Raw genomic sequence first — 20,443 nt, forward strand, 5'->3', positions numbered from 1 at the left:
CCCTGGAATCTAGATCTTGGTGGCTTACAGAAATGCTGCTGGCATTGGAATTGGTCTTGGTTTATCACATCTGCGCCAGCTGTGTCAAGTTGCAGCTCCTGAGGGACAGTTTAGGGAACTAGAGCTGCAGCTCGATGACCTTCAGGGAAAGTGAGGAGGTGATAGAGAGGAGCTACAGGCAAGTAGTCACACCGGGTCCTCGGGAGACAGATCAGTGGGTAACAGTCAGGAGAAGGAAGGGTAAGAGTCAGATACATAGTCATAGTCATACTTTATTGATCCCGGGGGAAATTGGTTTTCGTTACAGTTGCACCATAAATAATAAATAGTAATAAAACCATAAATAGTTAAATAGTAATATGTAAATTATGCCAGTAAATTATGAAATAAGTCCAGGACCAGCCTATTGGCTCAGGGTGTCTGACCCTCCAAGGGAGGAGTTGTAAAGTTTGATGGCCACAGGCAGGAATGACTTCCTATGACGCTCTGTGTTGCATCTCGGTGGAATGAGTCTCTGGCTGAATGTACTCCTGTGCCCACCCAGTACATTATGTAGTGGATGGGAGACATTGTCCAAGATGGCATGCAACTTAGACAGCATCCTCTTTTCAGACACCACCGTCAGAGAGTCCAGTTCCATCCCCACAACATCACTGGCCTTACGAATGAGTTTGTTGATTCTGTTGGTTCTGCTACCCTCAGCCTGCTGCCCCAGCACACAACAGCAAACATGATAACACTGGCCACCACAGACTCGTAGAACATCCTCAGCATCGTCTGGCAGATGTTAAAGGACCTCAGTCTCCTCAGGAAATAGAGATGGCTCTGACCTTTCTTGTAGACAGCCTCAGTGTTCTTTGACCAGTCCATTTTATTGTCCAGAGAGTACCCCTGTGACTGTCCCCCTTAACAATAAGTACTCCTGTTTGAGTACTGTTGGAAGGGACGACCTACCTGGGGGGAGCAACAGTGGCTGTGCGTCTGGCAGAGAGTCTGACCCTGTGGCTCAGAAGGGTAGGGAAAGGAAGAGGATTGCAGCAGTAATAGGGGACTCTATAGTTAGGGGGTCAGACAGGCGATTCTGTGGATACAGGAAAGAAACATGGATGGTTGTTTTCCTCCCAGGTCCCAGGATCTGGGCTGTTTCTGATCGCGTCCAAGATATCCTGAAGTGGGAAAGTGAACAGCCAGAGGTCATGGTACATATTGGTACCAATGACATAGGTAGGAAAAGAGAGGAGGTCCTGACAACAGACAACAGGGAGTTAGGAAGGAAGTTGAGAAGCAGGACCACAAAGGTAGTAATCTCGGGATTACTGCCTATGCCACGTGACAGTGAGTATAGGAATAGAGTGAGGTGGAAGATAAATGCGTGGCTGAGGGATTGGAGCAGGAGGCAGGGAGTCAGATTTCTGGATCATTGGGACCTCTTTTAGGGCAGGTGTGACCTGTACAAAAAGGACAGGTTGCACGAATCCCAGGAGGACCAATATCCTGGCGGGGAGGTTTGCTAAGGCTATTGAGGAGAGTTTAAACTAGAATTGCCGGGGGGGGGGGGGGACCGAACTGAAAAGACAGAGGAAGGGGCTGTTGGCTCACAAATAGAGAAAGCTTGAAAACATTGTAAGAGGGAGGATAGGCAGGTGATCGAGAAGGGATGCGCTCAGACCGATGATTTGAGATGTGTCTATTTTAATACAAGAAGAATCATGAACAAAGCGGATGAACTTAGAGTATGGATCAGTACTTGGAGCTATGATGTTGTGGCCATTACAGAGACTTGGATGGTTCATGAGCAGGAATGGTTACTTCGAGTGCCAGGTTTTAGATGTTTCAAGAAGGACAGGGAGGGAGGCAAAAGAGGTGGGGGTGTGGCACTGCTGATCAGAGATAAGAGTCATAGAAACATAGAAAAACTACAGCACAATACAGGCCCTTCGGCCCACAATGCTGTGCCAAACATGTACTTATTTTAGAAATTACCTAGGGTTACCCATGGCCCTGTATTTTTCTAAGCTCCATGTACCTATCCAGGAGTCTCTTAAAAGACCCTATCGTACCCGCCTCCACCACCATCCCCGGCAGCCCATTCCATGCATTCACTACTGTCTGCGTCAAAAACTTACCACTGACATTTCCTCCTACCTACCTCCAAGCACCTTAAAACTGTGCCCTCTCGTGCTAGCCATTTCAGCCCTGGGAAAAAGACTCTTGACTATCCACATGATCAATGCCTCTCATTGTCTTATACACCTCTGTCAGGTCACCTCTCATCCTCCATCGCTCCAAGGAGAAAAGGCCAAGTTCACTCAACCTGTTTTCTTAAGGCATGCTTCCCAATCCAGGCAGCATCCTTGTAAATCTCCTCTGCACCCTTTCTATAGTTTCCACATCCTTCCTCTAGTGAGGTGACCAGAACTGAGCACAGTACTCCAAGTGGGGTCTGATCAGGGCCCTATATAGCTGTAACATTACCTCTTGACTCTTAAACTCAATCCCATGGTTGATGAAGGCCAATGCACCATATGCCTTCTTAACCACAGAGTCAACCTGTGCAACCCAAGATCCCTCTGATCCTCCACACTGCAAAGAGTCTTACCATTAATACTATATTCTGCCATCAATGAACCACCTCACACTTATCTGGGTTGAACTCCATCTGCCACTTTTCAGCCCAGTTTTGCATCCTATCAATGTCCCGCTGTAACCTCTGACAGCCCTCCACACTATCCACAACACCCCCAACCTTTGTGTCATCAGCAAATTTACTAACCCATCCCTCCAATTTCTCATCCAGGTCATTTATTAAAAATCACAAAGAATAGGGGTCCCAGAACAGATCCCCGAGGCACATCACTGGTCACCGACCTCCATACAGAATATGACCCGTCTACAACCACTCTTTGCCTTCTGTGGGCAAGCCATTTCTGGATCCACAAAGCAATGTCTCCTTGGATCCCATGCCTCCTTACTTCCTCAATAAGCTTTGAATGGGCTACCTTATCAAATGCCTTGCTGAAATCTATATTCTCTACCTCCATATCTGCTCTTCTATGTCCCTGTTACTGTTGGGTGGTCTATAAAAAAACATTCAGTAGAGTTATTGACCCCTTCCTGTTTCTAACTTCCACCCAGAGAGACTCAGTAGACAATCCCTCCATGACTTCCTTCATTTCTGCAGCTGTGACATTATCTCTGATCAGCAGTGTCATGCCCCCACCTCTTTTGCCTTTCTCCCTGTCTTTTCTGAAACATCTAAAATCTGGCGCTCGAAGTAACCATTCCTGCCCCTGTGCCATCCAAGTCTCTGTAATGGCCACAACATCATAGCTCCAAGTACTGATCCATGTTTTAAGCTCATCCGCTTTGTTCATGATGCTTCTTGCATTAAAATATCTTAGACCATCGGTTTGAGCGTATCCCTTGAATTTGTTAGGTGTGTTCAGGAAGGTTTCTTGACACAATATGTAGATAAACCTACAAGAGGAGAGGCTGTACTTGATCTGGTATTGGGAAATGAACCTGGTCAGGTGCAGGTCTCTCAGTGGGAGAGCATTTTGGAGATTGTGATCATAATTCTATCTCCTTTACCATAGCATTGGAGAGGGATAGGAACAGACAAGTTAGGAAAGAGTTTAATTGAAGTAAAGGGAAATATGAAGATATCAGGCAGGAAATTGGAAGCATAAAGTGGAAACAGATGTTCTCAGGGAAATGTATAGCAGAAATGTGGCAAATGTTCAGGAATATTTGCATGACATTCTGCATAGGTATGCTCCAATGAGACTGGGAAAGGATGGTAGGGTACAGGGACCGTGGTGTACAAAGGCTGTTGAAAATCTAGTCAAGAAGGAAAGAAAAGCTTACGAAAGGTTCAAAAAACTAGGTAATGATAGAGATCTAGAAAATTATAAGGCTAGCAGGAAGGAGCTTAAGAATGAAGTTCGGAGAGCCAGAAGGAGCCATGAGAAGGCCTTGGAGAGCAGGATTAAGGAAAACCACAAGGCATTCTACAAGTATGTGAAGAGCAAGAGGATAAGACGTGAGAGAATAGGACCAATCAAGTGTGACAGTGGAAAAGTGTGTATGGAACCGAAGGAGATAGAAGAGGTACTTAATGAATACTTTACTTAAGTATTCACTATGGAAAAGGATCTTGGTGATTGTTGTGATGACTTGCAGCAGACTGAAAAGCTTAAGCATGTAGATATTAAGAAAGAGGATGTGCTGGAACTTTTGGAAAGCATCAAGTTGGATAAGTCACCGGGACCGGATGGGATGTACCCCGAGCTACTGTGGGCAGCAGGGGAGGAGATTGCTGAGCCTCTGGCGATGATCTTTGCATCATCAATGAGGATGGGAGACGTTCCAGAGGATTGGAGGGTTGCGGATGTTGTTCACTTATTCAAGAAAAGGAGCAGGGATGGCCCAGGAAATTATAGACCAGCGAGTCTTAATTCAGTGGTTGGTAAGTTGTTGAAAAAGATCCTGAGAGGCAGGATTTATGAATATTTGGAGAGGGATAACATGATTAGGAATAGTCATCATGGCTTTGTCAATGGCAGGTCATGAGCCTGATTAAATTTTTTGAGGATGTGACTAAACACATTGATGAAGGTAGAGCAGTAGATGTAGAGTATATGGACTTCAGCAAAGCATTTGAAAAGATCATAACCATAAGATCATAAGATAGGGAAGCAGAAGTAGGTTAGTCAGCCTATCGAGTCTGCTCTGCCATTCAATCCTGTGCTGATGCAATTCTTTCAGTCATCACCACTCCTCTGCCTTCAATCCATACCGTTTGATGTCCTGGATAATCAAGAACCTATCTATCTCTGCCTTAAATACACCCAGTGACTTGGCCTCCACAGCTGCTCGTGGCAACAAACTCTACAGATTAACCACCCTCTGATTAAAGTAATTTCTCCACATCCCGGTTCTAAATGGACATCCTTCAATCCTGAAGTCATGCTCTCTTGTCCTAGAATCTTCTACCTTGGGAAATAACTTCGCCATATCTAATCTGTTCAGGCCTTTTAACATTCGGAATGTTTCTGTGAGATTCCACCCCCCCACCTCTCCTGAACTCCAGGGAATACAACCCAAGAGCTGCCAGCTGTTCCTCATACAGTAACCCTCCCATTCCTGGAATCTTTCTTGTGAATCTTCTCTGTACCCTCTCCAACATCAGCACATCCTTTCTTAAATAAGGAGACCAAAACTGCCCACAGTACTCCAAGTGAGGTCTCACCAGCGCCTTATAGAGCCTCAACATCACATCCCTGCTCCTATACTCTATTCCTCTAGAAATGAATGCCAACATTGCATTCGCCTTCTTCACTACTGACTCAACTTGGAGGTTAACTTTAAGGGAATCTTGTACGAGGACTCCCAAGTCCCGTTGCATCTCAGAACTTTGAATTCTTTCCCCATTTAAATAATAGTCTGCCTGTTTATTTCTTCTGCCAAAGTGCATAACCATACGCTTTCCAACATTGTACTTCATTTGCCACTTCTCTGCCCATTCTTCCAATCTATCCAAGTCCCTCTGCAGACTCTGTTTCTTCAGCACTACCGGCCCCTCCACCTATCTTCATATCATCAGCAATCTTAGCCACAAAGCCACCTATTCCATAATCCAAATCGTTGATGTACAATGTAAAAAGAAGCGGCCCCAACACAGACCCCTGGTGGAACACTACTGGTAACCGGCAGCCAACCAGAATAGGATCCCTTTATTCCCACTGTCTGTTTCCTGCCAATCAGCCAATGCTCTATCCACGTATGTAACTTTCCCGTAATTCCATGGGCTCTTATCTTGTTAAGTGGCCTCATGTGTGGCACCTTGTCAAAGGCTTTCTGAAAATCCAAATATACAACATCCACTGCATCTCCCTTGTCTAGCCTACTGGTAATTTCCTCAAAAAATTGTAATAGGTTTGTCAGCAGGATTTTCCTTTAAGGAATCCATGCTGAGTTCTGCCTATCTTGTCATATGCCTCCAGGTACTCTGTAACCTCATCCTTGACCATCGACTCCAACAACTTCCCAACCACTGATGTCAAGCTAACAGGTCTATAATTTCCTTTTTGCTTCCTTGCCCCCTTCTTAAATAGCGGAGTGACATTTGCAATCTTCCAGTCCTCCGGAACCATGCCAGAATCTATCAACTATTGAAAGATCATCGCTAATGCCTCCGCCATCTCCACAGCTACTTCCTTCAGAACACGAGGGTGCATTCCATCTGGTCCAGGAGATTTATCCACCTTTAGACTTGAACCAGACTGGCCATTCTCCTCTGATCTCTCTCATTAACAAAGCATTTTGGCTACAGAACTGCTGCTCAATGGATTTTGTTTTGCTTTTCACACCATTTCCTGTAAACTCTACAGACAGTTGTGCATGAAAATCACAGGAGATCAAGTTGCTTCTGAGATACTCAAACCACCCTATCTGAGACCAACATGGTCAAAGTCAGTTAGATCACAATTCTTCTCCATTCTGAACAGCAACTGAACCTTTTGACTATGACTGCATGCTTTTATGTATTTAACTGCTGCCACATGATTGGCTGATTAGTTATTTGCATTAATGAGTTGGTGCACAGGTGTACTTAATGAAGTAGTAACTGACTGTTTCATTAGGTTAAAAGGTCAGCATAACATTGTGGGTCAAAAGGTTTGTACTGTTCTGTGTTTTATATTTTAAACCATAGTCTCTCCTCACTGATCTCTGTCCAGCTCATGTCACACTGTTCTACAAAACAGCAGAATGCCACCTCAAATCCAAGAAACATAGAAACATAGAAAATAGGTGCGGGAGTAGGCTATTTGGCCCTTTGAGCGTGCACCGCCATTCAGTATGATCATGGCTGATCATCCAACTCAGAACCCTGTACCAGCCTTCCCTCCATACCCCCTGACCCCCGTAGCCACAAGGGCCATATCTAACTCCCTCTTAAGTATAGCCAATGAACTGGCCTCAACTGTTTCCTGTGGCAGAGAATTCCACAGATTCACCACTCTCTGTGTGAAGAAGTTTTTCCTAATCTCGGTCCTAAAAGGCTTCCCCTTTATCCTCAAACTGTGACCCCTCGTTCTGGACTTCCCCAACATCGGGAACAATCTTCCTGCATCTAGCCTGTCCAATCCCTTTAGGATTTTATACGTTTCAATCAGATCCCCCCTCAATCTTCTAAATTCCAACTAGTATAAGCCTAGTTCATCCAGTCTTTCATCATATGAATCTTTGTACTCCCTCTATGGCAAAGATGTCTTTCCTCAGATTAGGGGACCAAAACTGCACACAATACTCCAGGTGTGGTCTCACCAAGGCCTTGTATAACTGCAGTAGTACCCCCCTGCTCCTGTACTAGAATCCTTTCGCTATAGATGCCAGCATACCATTTGCCTTTTTCACCGCCTGCTGTACCTGCATGCCCACTTTCAATGACTGGTGTATAATGACACCCAGGTCTCGTTGCACCTCCCCTTTTCCTAATCGGCCACCATTCAGATAATCTGTTTTCCTGTTTTTGCCACCAAAGTGGATAACTTCACATTTATCCACATTAAATTGCATCTGCCATGAATTTGCCCATTCACCTAAACTATCCAAGTCACCCTGCATCCTCTTAGCATCCTCCTCACAGCTAACACTGCTGCCCAGCTTCGTGTCATCCGCAAACTTGGAGATGCTGCATTTAATTCCCTCATCCAAGTCATTAATATATATTGTAAACAACTGGGGTCCCAGCACTGAGCCTTGCGGTACCCCACTAGTCACTGCCTGCCATTCTGAAAAGATCCTGCTAATTCCCACTCTTTGCTTCCTGTCTGCTAACCAATTCTCTATCCACATCAATACCTTACCCCCAATACCGTGTGCTTTAAGTTTGCACGCTAATCTCCTGTGTGGGACCTTGTCAAAAGCCTTTTGAAAATCCAAATATACCACTTCCACTGGTTCTCCCCTATCCACTCTACTAGTTACATCCTCAAAAAATTCTAAGAGATTCGTTAGACATGATTTTCCTTTCACAGATCCACGCTGACTTTGTCCGATGATTTCACCGCTTTCCAAATGTGCTGTTATCACATCTTTGGTAACTGACTCTAGCAGTTTCCCCACCACCGATGTTAGACTAACTGGTCTATAATTCCCTGGTTTCTCTCTCTCTCCTTTTTTAAAAAGTGGGGTTACATTAGCCACCCTCCAATCCTCAGGAACTAGTCCAGAATCTAAAGAGTTTTGAAAAATTATCACTAATGCATCCACTATTTCTTGGGCTACTTCCTTAAGCACTCTGGGATGCAGACCATCTGGCCCTGGGGATTTATCTGCCTTTAATCCCTTCAATTTACCTAACATCACTTCCCTTCTAACATGTATTTCCCTCAGTTCCTCCATCTCAGTGGACCCTCTGTCCCCTACTATTTCTGGAAGATTATTTGTGTCCTCCTTAGTGAAGACAGAACCAAAGTAGTTATTCAATTGGTCTATCATGTCCTTGCTCCCCATAATCAATTCACCTGTTTCTGTCTGTAGGGGACCTACATTTGTCTTAACCAATCTTTTTCTTTTCATATATCTATAAAAGCTTTTACAGTCAGTATTTATGTTCCCTGCCAGTTTTCTCTCATAATCTTTTTCCCCCTTCCTAATTAAGCCCTTTGTCCTCCTCTGCTGAACTCTGAATTTCTCCCAGTCCTCAGGTGAGCCACTTTTTCTGGCTAATTTGTATGCTTCTTCTTTGGAATTGATACTATCCTTAATTTCCCTTGTCAGCCATGGGTGCACTACCTTCCTTGATTTATTCTTTTGCCAAACTGGGACGAACAATTGTTGTAGTTCATCCATGCGATCTTTAGATGCTTGCCATTGCATAGTCAACCCTTTAAGTGACATTTGCCAGTCAACCCTTTAAGTGACATTTGCCAGTCTATCTTAGCTAATTCATGTCTCATACCTTCAAAGTTACCCCTCTTTAAGTTCAGAACCTTTGATTCTGAATTAACTATGTCACTCTCCATCTTAATGAATTCCACCATATTATGGTCACTCTTACCCAAGGGGCCTCTCACGACAAGATTGCTAATTAACCCTTCCTCATTGCTGAATACCCAGTCTAGAATAGCCTGCTCTCAAGTTGGTTCCTCGACATGTTAGTTCAAAAAACCATCCCACATACATTCCAAGAAATCCTCTTCCTCAGCACCCTTACCAATTTGGTTCACCCAATCTACATGTAGATTGAAGTCACCCATTATAACTGCTGTTCCTTTATTGCACACATTTCTAATTTCCTGTTTAATACCATCCCCAACCTCACTACTACTGTTAGGTGGCCTGTACACAACTCCCACCAGCGTTTTCTGCCCCTTAGTGTTATGCAGCTCTACCCGTATCGATTCCACATCCTCCCGGCTTATGTCCTTCCTTTCTATTGCGTTAATCTCCTCTCTAACCAGCAACGCCACCCCACCTCCTTTTCTTTCATGTCCTTCCTCGCTGTCTACTACACCTCCAATCTTTGTATCATCAGTAAATTTGCTGATCGAATTTACTACATTATCATCCAGATCATTGATATAGATGACAAATAACAATGGACCCAGCACTGATTCCTGTGGAACACCACTAGTCACAGGCCTCCACTCGGAGAAGCAATTCTCTACTACCACTCTTTGGCTTCTTCCATTGAGCCAATGTCTGATCCAATTTACCACCTCTCCATGTATACCTAGTGACTGAATTTTCCTAACTAACCTCCCATGCGGGACCTTTTTGATTTTTGCCCTGGATTTGTTGGCCTGCCACTTTTACTTTTTACCTTACTACTTTTTGCTTCTACCCTCATGTTACACCCCTCTGTCTCTCTGCACTGGTTCCCATCCCCCTGTTGTGAACTAACCTCCTCTCGCCTAGCCTCTTTAATTTGATTCCCACCCCCCAACCATTCTAGTTGAAAGTCACCTCAGTAGCCCTCGCTAGAGGTCCGAACAGCTTCGGGGTCATGTTGATATAGTAATAATCCAGTGGTCGCTCTGAAATCTGTTGTAACCATTTATATTTTCCCTGACTATCAGAATAAATGGATCAGCCGCAGTCCCATGTTACAGAGGCGAGTCTATCACATTATGGCAGCTGTCAATAGAAAGCTCTACGTCCTCGGTGGAAATGATTTGGACTATAACAATGATCGGATTTTGGTTCGGCAGATTGACTGCTATAACATAGACACTGACCAGTGGGTACGCTGCCAATTTAGCTTGCTGACAGGTAGGTGCTTTAACCTTTTCAACTGTCTGCAGTAATGACAAAATACATCAGAATCTTAGGATTCCTTCAGCATTTTGTGTGAGTTACTCTGGCTTTCTAGTATCTGCAGCATCTCCTGAATCTTATGAAGCCTTTTCTCACTACATTTTTTCTTCGGAAATTATGTTCTTGGTCTCACCTATCACCTGCCACTAGAAAGGCTAAAACAGGCTCAAAGTTCAAAGTTGAAAGTTCAAAGTGGATGTACTATCAAAGTACATATATGTCACCATATACAACCCTGAGATTCATTTTCTTGCGGGCATTCTCAATAGAATAGTAACAGTAACAGAATCAATGAAAGCTCACACTAACTTTAATGTTCAAAAAACAAACAATGCAAATACAAAAATGAATAAATAATAATAAATCATAAATAAATAAGCAATAAATATCAAGAACATGAAGTGAAGAGATCTTGACAGTGAGTCCATAAGTTGTGGGAACACTTCAATGGTGGGCAAGTGAAGTTGAGTGAAGTTATCCTCTTTGATTCAAGAGCCCAATGGTTGAGGGGTAGTAACTGTTCCTGAACTTGGTGGTGTGAGTCCTGAGGCTCCTGTACCTTCTTCCTGATGGCAGCAGTGAGAAGGAAGTATGACTTGAGCGGTGGGGTTCCCTGATGATGGATTTTGCTTTCATCATCGTATGCTCAATGGTGGGGAGGGTTTTATCCATGATGGACTGGGCTGTATCCACTGCTTCGTGCAGGATTTTCCTTTCAAAAGCACTGGCGTTTCCATATCAGGCTATGATGCAGCCAGTCAGTATACCCTCCACTAGACATCTGTAGAAATTTGTCAGTTTTCCATGTCATAGGAACATAGAAACATAGAAAATAGGTGCAGGAGTAGGCCATTCGGCCCTTCGAGCCTGCACCGCCATTTATTATGATCATGGCTGATCATCCAACTCAGAACCCTGCACCAGCCTTCCCTCCATACCCCCTGACCCCCGTAGCCACAAGGGCCATATCTAACTCCCTCTTAAATATAGCCAATGAATTGGCCTCAACTGTTTCCTGTGGCAGAGAATTCCACAGATTAACCACTCTCTGTGTGAGTAAGTTTTTCCTAATCTCAGTCCTGAAAGGCTTCCCCCTTGTCCTCAAACTGTGACTCCTCGTTCTGGACTTCCCCAACATCGGGAACAATCTTCCTGCATCTAGCCTGTCCAATCCCTTTAGGATTTTATATGTTTCAATCAGATCCCCCCTCAATCTTCTAAATTCCAATGAGTACAAGCCCAGTTCATCCAGTCTTTCTTCATATGAAAGTCCTGCCATCCCAGGAATCAATCTGGTGAACCTTCTTTGCATTCCCTCTATGGCAAGGATGTCTTTCCTCAGATTAGGGGACCAAAACTGCACACAATACTCCAGGTGTGGTCTCACCAAGACCTTGTACAACTGCAGTAGTACCTCCCTGCTTCTGTACTCGAATCCTCCCGCTATAAATGCCAGCATACCATTCGCCTTTTTCACCGCCTGCTGTACCTGCATGCCCACTTTCAATGACTGGTGTATAATGACACCCAGGTCTCGTTGCACCTCCACTTTTCTTAATCGGCCACCATTCAGATAATAATCTGTTTTCCTATTTTTGCCACCAAAGTGGATAACTTCACATTTATCCACATTAAATTGCATCTGCCATGAATTTGCCCACTCACCCAACCTATCCAAGTCACTCTGCATCCTCTTAGCATCCTCCTCACAGCTCACACTGCCACCCAGCTTCGTGTCATCCGCAAAATTGGAGATGCTGCATTTAATTCCCTCATCCAAGTCATTAATATATATTGTAAACAACTGGGGTCCCAGCACTGAGCCTTGCGGTACCCCACTAGTCACTGCCTGCCATTCTGAAAAGGTCCCGTTTATTCCCACTCTTTGCTTCCTGTCTGCTAACCAATTCTCCATCCACATCAATACCTTACCCCCAATACCGTGTGCTTTAAGTTTACACACTAATCTCCTGTGTGGGACCTTGTCAAAAGCCTTCTGAAAATCCAAATATACCACATCCACTGGTTATCCCCTATCCACTCTATTAGTTACATCCTCAAAAAATTCTATGAGATTCGTCAGACATGATTTTCCTTTCACAAATCCATGCTGACTTTGTCCGATGATTTCACCGCTTTCCAAATGTGCTGTTATCACATCTTTGATAACTGACTCCAGCAGTTTCCCCACCACCGACGTTAGGCTAACCGGTCTATAATTCCCCGGTTTCTCTCGCCCTCCTTTTTTAAAAAGTGGGGTTACATTAGCCACCCTCCAATCCTCAGGAACTAGTCCAGAATCTAACGAGTTTTGAAAAATTATCAGTAATGCATCCACTATTTCTTGGGCTACTTCCTTAAGCACGCTGGGATGCAGACCATCTGGCCCTGGGGATTTATCTGCCTTTAATTCCTTCAATTTACCTAACACCACTTCCCTACTAACATGTATTTCCCTCAGTTCCTCCATCTCACTGGACCCTCTGTCCCCTACTATTTCTGGAAGATTATTTATGTCCTCCTTAGTGAAGACAGAACCAAAGTAGTTATTCAATTGGTCTATCATGTCCTTGCTCCGCATAATCAATTCACCTGTTTCTGTCTGTAGGGGACCTACATTTGTCTTAACCAATCTTTTTCTTTTCATATATCTATAAAAGCTTTTACAGTCAGTTTTTATGTTCCCTGGCGGTTTTCTCTCATAATCTTTTTCCCCCTTCCTATTTAAGCCCTTTGGCCTCCTCTGAATTTCTCCCAGTCCTCAGGTGAGCCACTTTCCCTGGCTAATTTGTATGCTTCTTCTTTGGAATTGATACTATCCCTAATTTCTCTTGTCAGCCACGGGTGCACTACCTTCCTTGATTTATTCTTTTGCCAAACTGGGACGAACAATTGTTGTAGTTCATCCATGCAATCTTTAAATGCTTGCCATTGCATATCCACCGTCAATCCTTTAAGTGTCATTTGCCAGTCTATCTTAGCTAATTCACGTCTCATACCTTCAAAGTTACCCCTCTTTAAGTTCAGAACCTTTGTTTCTGAATTAACTATGTCACTCTCCATCTTAATGAAGATTTCCACCATATTATCATGTTGAATCTTCACAAAACCCCAAGGAAGTAGAGGCACTACCATGCTTTCTTTGTAATTGCATTTATGTGCTGGGTCCAGGACAGGTCCTTCGAAATGATAACACTGAGGAATTTAAATTTCTGACCCTCTCCCCCTCTGATCCTTTGGTGAGGACTGGCTCACAGGCCTCTGGTTTCTTTCTCCTGAAATCAATAGTTAGCTCTTTGGTCTTGCTGACATTGAGTAAGAGATTGTGGTTATGGCTTCACTCAGCTAATCCATGCCAGCCTGACCTTTTGCCTAGTCCCATCTACTTACACCTGGACCATATCCCTGCAAACCCCTCACATCCATGTACCTACCCAAACTTCTCTTAAATTGAACTCGCATCTACAGCTCATTCCACACTTGCACTGAGTGAAGTTCCTCATCAGGTTCCCCTTAAATAGTTCATTTTTCACTCTGAACCTATGGCCTCTAGTGCTAGTCACACTCAGCCTAAGGGAAAAAGCCTGCAAACATTCTCATTGATGTCAGAGTTGCGTAGTTTTCATAAACAGAATGTTGAGTTTATGGAATGTACTGTGGGGGATTGTGGTAGAAATAGATTCATTAGAGATATTTAACAGCCTTATATAGACACATACATGATAGAAATATGGAGGGCAGTGTGGTAGAGAAGAGTTAGATTGATCTTAAGGCCATAAGAGAATAAGATTATTGGAACAGAATTAGGCCATTTGGCCCATTAAGTCTGCTCTGCCATTTCATCATGGCTGATCAATTTTCCTCTCAGCCCCATTCTCCTGCCTTCTCCCTGTATCCCCTCATTCCCTGACGAATCAGGAATCAATCAACCTCTGCCTCACATATACTCAATGACTTGGCCTCCGAAGTCTCCTGTGGCAATGAATTCCACAGGTTCACCACTCTCTGATTACAGAAATTCCTCCTCATCTCCATTCTAAAAGGACACACTTCTATAAGACGCTGCATCATCAACCTCTTGAAGGCAGCAATGAGGAAATTATAGACCAGTTAGCGTAACATCAGCGGTTGGGAAGATGTTAGAATCAATTGTTAAGGTCGTGGTGCTGGTGTACTTGGTGACAGAGGACAAGATAGTACAAAGTCAGCATGGTTTCCTTCAGGGAAAATCCTGCCTGATGAACCTGTTGGAATTCTTTGAGGAGATTACAAGTAGGATAGATAAAGGGGATGCAGTGGATGTTGCATATTTGGACTTTCAGAAGGCCTTTGACAAGGAGCCACACATGAGGCTGCTTTCTAAGTTAAAAGCCCATGGTATTACAGGAAAGTTACTAACATGGTTAGAGCATTGGCTGATTGGTAGGAGGCAGTGAGTAGAAATAAAAGGATCCTTTCCTGGTTGGCTGCTAGTGACTAGTGGTGTTCCGTAGGGGTCGGTGTTGGGACCACTTCTTTTTATGCTGTATATAAGTGATTTAGATGATGGAATAGATGGCTTTATTACCAAATTTGCAGATGATGTGAAGATTGGTGGAGGGGTAGGTGGTGTTGAGGAAACAGGTAGGATGCAGAAGGACTTAGATAGATTAGGAGAATGGGCAAGAAAGTGACAAATGTTGAAAAATGTATGGTCATGCACTTTGGTAGTAGAAATAAATGTGCAGACCATTTTCTGAACAGGGAGAAAATCCAAAAATCTGAGATGCACAGGGACTTGGGAGTCCTTGTATAGAACACCCTGAAAGTTAACTTGCAGTTTGAGGTGGTGAGGAAGGCAAATGCCATGTTAGTATTTATTTCAAGAGGTCTAGAATACAAGACCAAGGATGTGCTGCTGAGGCTTTATAAGGCACTGGTGAGGCTTCACCTTGATATTGTGAATAGTTTTGGGCCCCTCATCTTAGAAAAGATGTGCTGGCATTGGAGAGGGTCCAGAAGAGGTTCACAAGGATGATTCCAAGAATGAAAGGGTTATCATACGAGGAACATTTGATGGCTCTGGGTCTGTACTCGCTGGAATTCAGAAGGATGAGGGGGATCTCATTGAAACCTTTTGAATGTTGAAAGGCCTAGACAGAGTAGATGCAGAAAGGATGTTTCCCATGGTGGGAGAGTCTAGGACGAGAGGACACATCCTCAGGATAGAGGGGCACCCTTTCAAAACAGAGATGCTGATAAATTTCTTTAAGGTGGTAAACATGGAATCTGTTGCCGGATGCAGCTGTGGAGGTCAGGTTGTTGGGTGTGTTTAAGGCAGAGATTGATAGATTCTTGATTGGACATGGCATCAAAGGTTACGGGGAGAAGGCCGAGAACTGGGGTTGAGGAGGAGATAGAAAGAAAAAGAATCAGCCATGATTGAATGGTGGAGCAGAGTCGATGGGCCAGATGGCCTAATTCTGCTCGTATGTCTATGATCTCTCCATGAGCATTCTATCAAGCCCATTTGATAGATTTCAATGAGGTCACCCCTCAGTATTCTGAATTCCAGTGAGTAGAGGCCCATACAAGCCTTTCAATCTCAGAATCATTTTTGTGAACTTCCTTTGAACCCTCTTCAGCACATCCTTTCTAAGATAAAGGGCCCAAAACTGCTCACAGTGCTCCAAGTGAGGCCTCACCAGTGTTTTATATAGCCTCAGCATTACATCCTTGCCTTTAAATTCTAGTCTTCTTGAAATGATTGCTAACATCACGCTTGCCTTTTTCACCACTGACTCAACCTGCAAATTAACCTTTAGGGAATGCTGCACAAGGTCTCCCAAATCCCTTCGCACCTCAGATTTTTGAATTTTCCCTCCATTTTGAAAATAATCTACCCTGTTATTTCTCCTGAGTGCATGACCATACACTACCCAACACTGTATTCCATCTGCCAATTCTTTGCCCATTCTCTTAAACTGTCTAAGTCCTTCTGTAGTCTCTTTACTTCCTCAAAACTACATGCCCCTTCACCTATCATTGTATCTTCTGCAAACTTGACAACCAAGCCATCTATTTCGTCATCCAAATCATTGAAATTTAACATAAAAAGCAGTCCCAACACAGACCCCTGTGGAAAACTGGCAGCTAACCAGAAAGGCTCCCTTTATTCCCACACTTTGCCTCCTGCTGTTCCCACTCCTGCCAATCAGCCGATGCTCTATCCCTACTGAAATCTTTCCTGTAATACCATGGGCCCTTAACTTGCAAAGCAGCCTCATGTGTGACATCTTGTCAAAGGCCTGCCAAAAATCCAAGTACACAACATCGACCGATCCTCTTTCGTCTATCCTGTTTGTTAATCCTTCAAAGAATTCCAGCAGATTTGTTAGGCAAGATTGGCCCTTAAGGAAATCATGCTGACTATAGCGTATTTTATCATGTGCCCTCAAACCGCATCCATAATCATCAATTCCAACACCTTCCAAACCATTGAGGTCTGACTAACTGACCTACAATTTCCTTTTGATGTCTCACTCCCTTCTTGAAGGATGGAGTGACATTTGTAATATTCCATTCTTTTCAAACCATTCCAGAATCTATTGATTCTTAAAAGATCATTACTAATGCTTCCGCAATCTCTTCGGCCACCACTTTCGGAACCCTGGAGCGTGCACCATCTGGTGCAGGTGATTCAGACCTATCAGTTTCCCCAAGAACCTTCTCCCTAGTAATGGCAACTTCACATGTTTCTGCCTCCTGACACTCTCGAACTTCTAGCATACTGCTAGTGTCTTCTACAGTGAAGACGGATACAAATGGCAGTTCATCTGCCATTTCCTTGCCCCCCATTTCAACATCTCCAGCATCATTTTCCAATGGTCTGATACCTACTCTCACCTCTCTTTTGCACTTTATATATCTGAAGAAACTTTACGTATCCTCTTTAATATTATTGGCTAGCTTACCTTCATATTCCTTTTCTTTCTTTATGACTTTCTTAGTTGCCTTCTGTTGGATTTTAAAAACTTCCCAATCCTTTAACTTCCCACTAATTTTTGCTCTATTATATGCCCTGTCTTTGGCTTGGAGCAGGTTTAAAGGTCAACACAACATTGCGGGCCAAAGATCCTGTACTGTGCTGCTCATTTTTCAAAGCATTTACTTCAATTCATCTTTTTAAATCCACCTTGGCTGACCATTCAGAAATCTGGTGGCAGAGGGTTAGAAGCTGTTCCTGAGTCACTGGATATGCATCTTCAGTTGCTATATCTCCTCCCCAATGGTAGTAACAAGAAGGGGGCATGTCCCGGATGCTGTAATATGTAATATCCAAATATGTAAGCTCAATAGTAAAATTTTACAAATTAGTGCTTTGCATTTTTCTACATTAGGTCAAAATGAGTCAGGTGTAGCAGTGCACAGTGGAAGAATCTACCTTGTTGGCGGGTATTCAATCTGGACCAATGAGCCATTAGCTTGTATCCAGGTTAGTGTATTCATGTTATTTAATTAATTTTGTAAAGTACTTTAATCAAAATCATAAAGATAAAATACTATGGAAATTACTGTCATGGCTCAGATTTTACAAATATTAAAATTGTTGTCACTATTTGCAAATCCTACTGTTATGAAAATGAAAACATTTTCTTTATTTTTGTGACCATCTCATTGTACACTGTAAATCCTCAAACTTCCTACACAGACTGTGATGCTATCTTCACTGCCACGGAATTAAGGAAAATCATTTAAATTGCTGTTAATATAAGAAATTTACTGTAAAACACTTGGCAAACATATGTTTTGTTACATAATTGATCATTTAACAGCTTCTTACATTCACATTGGTCTTTCAGAAAATCTATTTTTATATTTGTGAATTAATTACATCAGGTAATTTATCAATTTCTAAAAATTAACTTTTTCAAATGCTTATGATGTTTCAGTGTTAGTTGTAATTATTGTCACTAAATGGTATTCCATCTCTTATTAGTAGTTTGGTAAAATGATTTAAAAATTAATTTAAAAACACTTTTTCAACTTGCTTGCTGTAAAAATTCTTCAACTTGACTAACTGCAGTGCCAACTTAATGGCTTCCCGGTGGATGGGCTCCAGGGATCCCAATGAATTGTTGTCTTAGAGTAGGCAAGCATGAGAGTAGCAGATGGTGCAGCTTTCTTGCAGGTCTGTAATAAATGCCATTGCTTTGCAACTGACCACAAAAATAAGCATACTTGACAAGACAGTGAAAGGTGAAATTATGCAATTGTAATTCACTAAATTTGTGGTATACTTCGTCATGCATGTTGTGAGGAAAATGTACTTATAGAAAAACAAAGTTTAGATATGGATTATAAAAGTTTCTGAAGAACCTAGGCATAATTGTGTATCTTTTACGGCACTAGCTGTAAGATCAGGGTTCAATTCCCACTGCTATCTGTAAGGAGTTTGTACATTCTTCCCTTGACAACTTGGGTTTCCTCCGAGTGCTCTAGTTTCCTCCCAATCTAAAGGCGAATGGTTAGAGTTAGTAAGTTGTGGGCATGCTATTTTAACATGGATGCATGGCACCACGTGTAGGTCACCCACAGCACATCCTTGCTGATTAATTTGATGTAACCAATGCATTTCACTGTATATTTTGATGTGCATGTTACAAATAAAGTTAATCAATCAATAGAGATTGAAAATCTGAACCAGTCTTAGATGTGAAAGAAAAACATCAAATCAGTGTCCTGAAAAAGGGTCACACACATCAAAGTTGCTGGTGAACGCAGCAGGCCAGACAACCTGGCCTGCTGCGTTCACCAGCAACTTTGATGTGTGTGGCTTGAATTTCTAGCATCTGCAGAATCCCTCGTGTTTGCGTCCTGAAGAAGGGTCTTGGCCAAAGACATTGACTAGTGAGAGTAGGAATGCAATGAGGTGGAGGATAAATGTGTGGCTGAGGGATTGGAGTAGGGGGCAGGGATTCAAGTTTTTGGATCATTGGGACCTCTTTTGGTGCAGGTGTGACCTGTACAAAAAGGACGGGTTGCACTTGAATCCTAGGGGGACCAATATCCTGGCAGGGAGGTTTGCTAAGGCTACTGAGGAGACTTTAAACTAAAATGGTTGGGGGGTGGGAATCAAATTGAAGAGACTAGGAGAGAGGAGGTTAGTTCACAAATAGAGAAAGCTAGTAGACAGTGTGTGAGGGAGGATAGGCAGGGGACAGAGAACGGGAGCACTCAGACCAAAGATGTAGGGGAGAAGGGAGAAAAAGATAACAAAGTTGTTTGCTCCATTAGGAATAAACAGAGAGTAAGAGGTGGAAAGTTTCTTAAATGCATCTATTTTAATGCTGGGAGCATTATAGGAAAGGTGGATGAGCTTAGAGCATGGATTGATACCTGGAAATATGATGTTGCAGCTATTAGTGAAACATGGTTGCAGGAGGGGTGTGATTGGCAACTAAATATTCCTGGATTTCATTGCTTCAGTTGTGATAGAATCAGAGGGACAAGAGGGGGAGGTGTTGCATTGCTTGTCAGAGAAAATATAACAGCGGTGCTTTGGCAGGATAGATTAGAGGACTCATCTAGGGAGGCTATTTGGGTGGAATTGAGGAATGGGAAAGGTGTAGTAATGCTTATAGGGGTGTATTATAGACCACCTAATGGGGAGCAAGAATTGGAGGAGCAAATTTGTAAGGAGATAGCAGATATTTGTAGTAAGCACAAGGTTGTGATTGTGGGAGATTTTAATTTTCCACACATTGACTGGGAAGCCCATTCTGTAAAAGGGCTGGATGGTTTGGAGTTTGTAAAATGTGTGCAAGATTGTATTGCTGCAAGAAAACTTAGAGGTACCAACTAGAGAAGGGGCAGTGTTGGATCTCCTGTTAGGGAATGAGATGGGTTTCAATGTGTTGGGGAGCACTTCGGGTCCAGTGATCACAATACCATTAGTTTCAATATAATTATAGAGAAGGAGAGAACTGGACCCAGGGTTGAGATTTTTGATTGGAGAAAGGCTAACTTTGAGGAGATGCGAAAGAATTTAGAAGGAGTGGATTGGGACAATTTGTCTGATGGAAAGGGTATAATAGAGAAATGGAGGTCATTTAAAGGTGAAATTTTGAGGGTACAG

The 20,443-nt window shown here is 43.0% G+C and overlaps 1 protein-coding gene across 2 annotated transcripts in view; it reads left to right on the forward strand.

Annotated features, from left to right (window-relative positions):
• klhl32 (kelch-like family member 32) overlaps nucleotides 1-20,443 on the forward strand; it is a 283,337-nt gene that overhangs the window by 253,863 nt on the left and 9,031 nt on the right. The window contains exons 10-11 of one of the 2 annotated variants that reach the window (XM_072279440.1): nucleotides 10,089-10,281; nucleotides 17,706-17,800. In XM_072279440.1, coding sequence (XP_072135541.1) covers nucleotides 10,089-10,281; nucleotides 17,706-17,800 — 288 coding nt within the window. Of the gene's footprint in view, nucleotides 1-10,088; nucleotides 10,282-17,705; nucleotides 17,801-20,443 lie in introns of those variants that run through there. The other variant, XM_072279447.1, reaches the window with a different exon arrangement.

Source organism: Mobula birostris, chromosome 2, assembly GCF_030028105.1.
Source record: "Mobula birostris isolate sMobBir1 chromosome 2, sMobBir1.hap1, whole genome shotgun sequence".
Taxonomy (NCBI): domain Eukaryota; kingdom Metazoa; phylum Chordata; class Chondrichthyes; order Myliobatiformes; family Myliobatidae; genus Mobula; species Mobula birostris.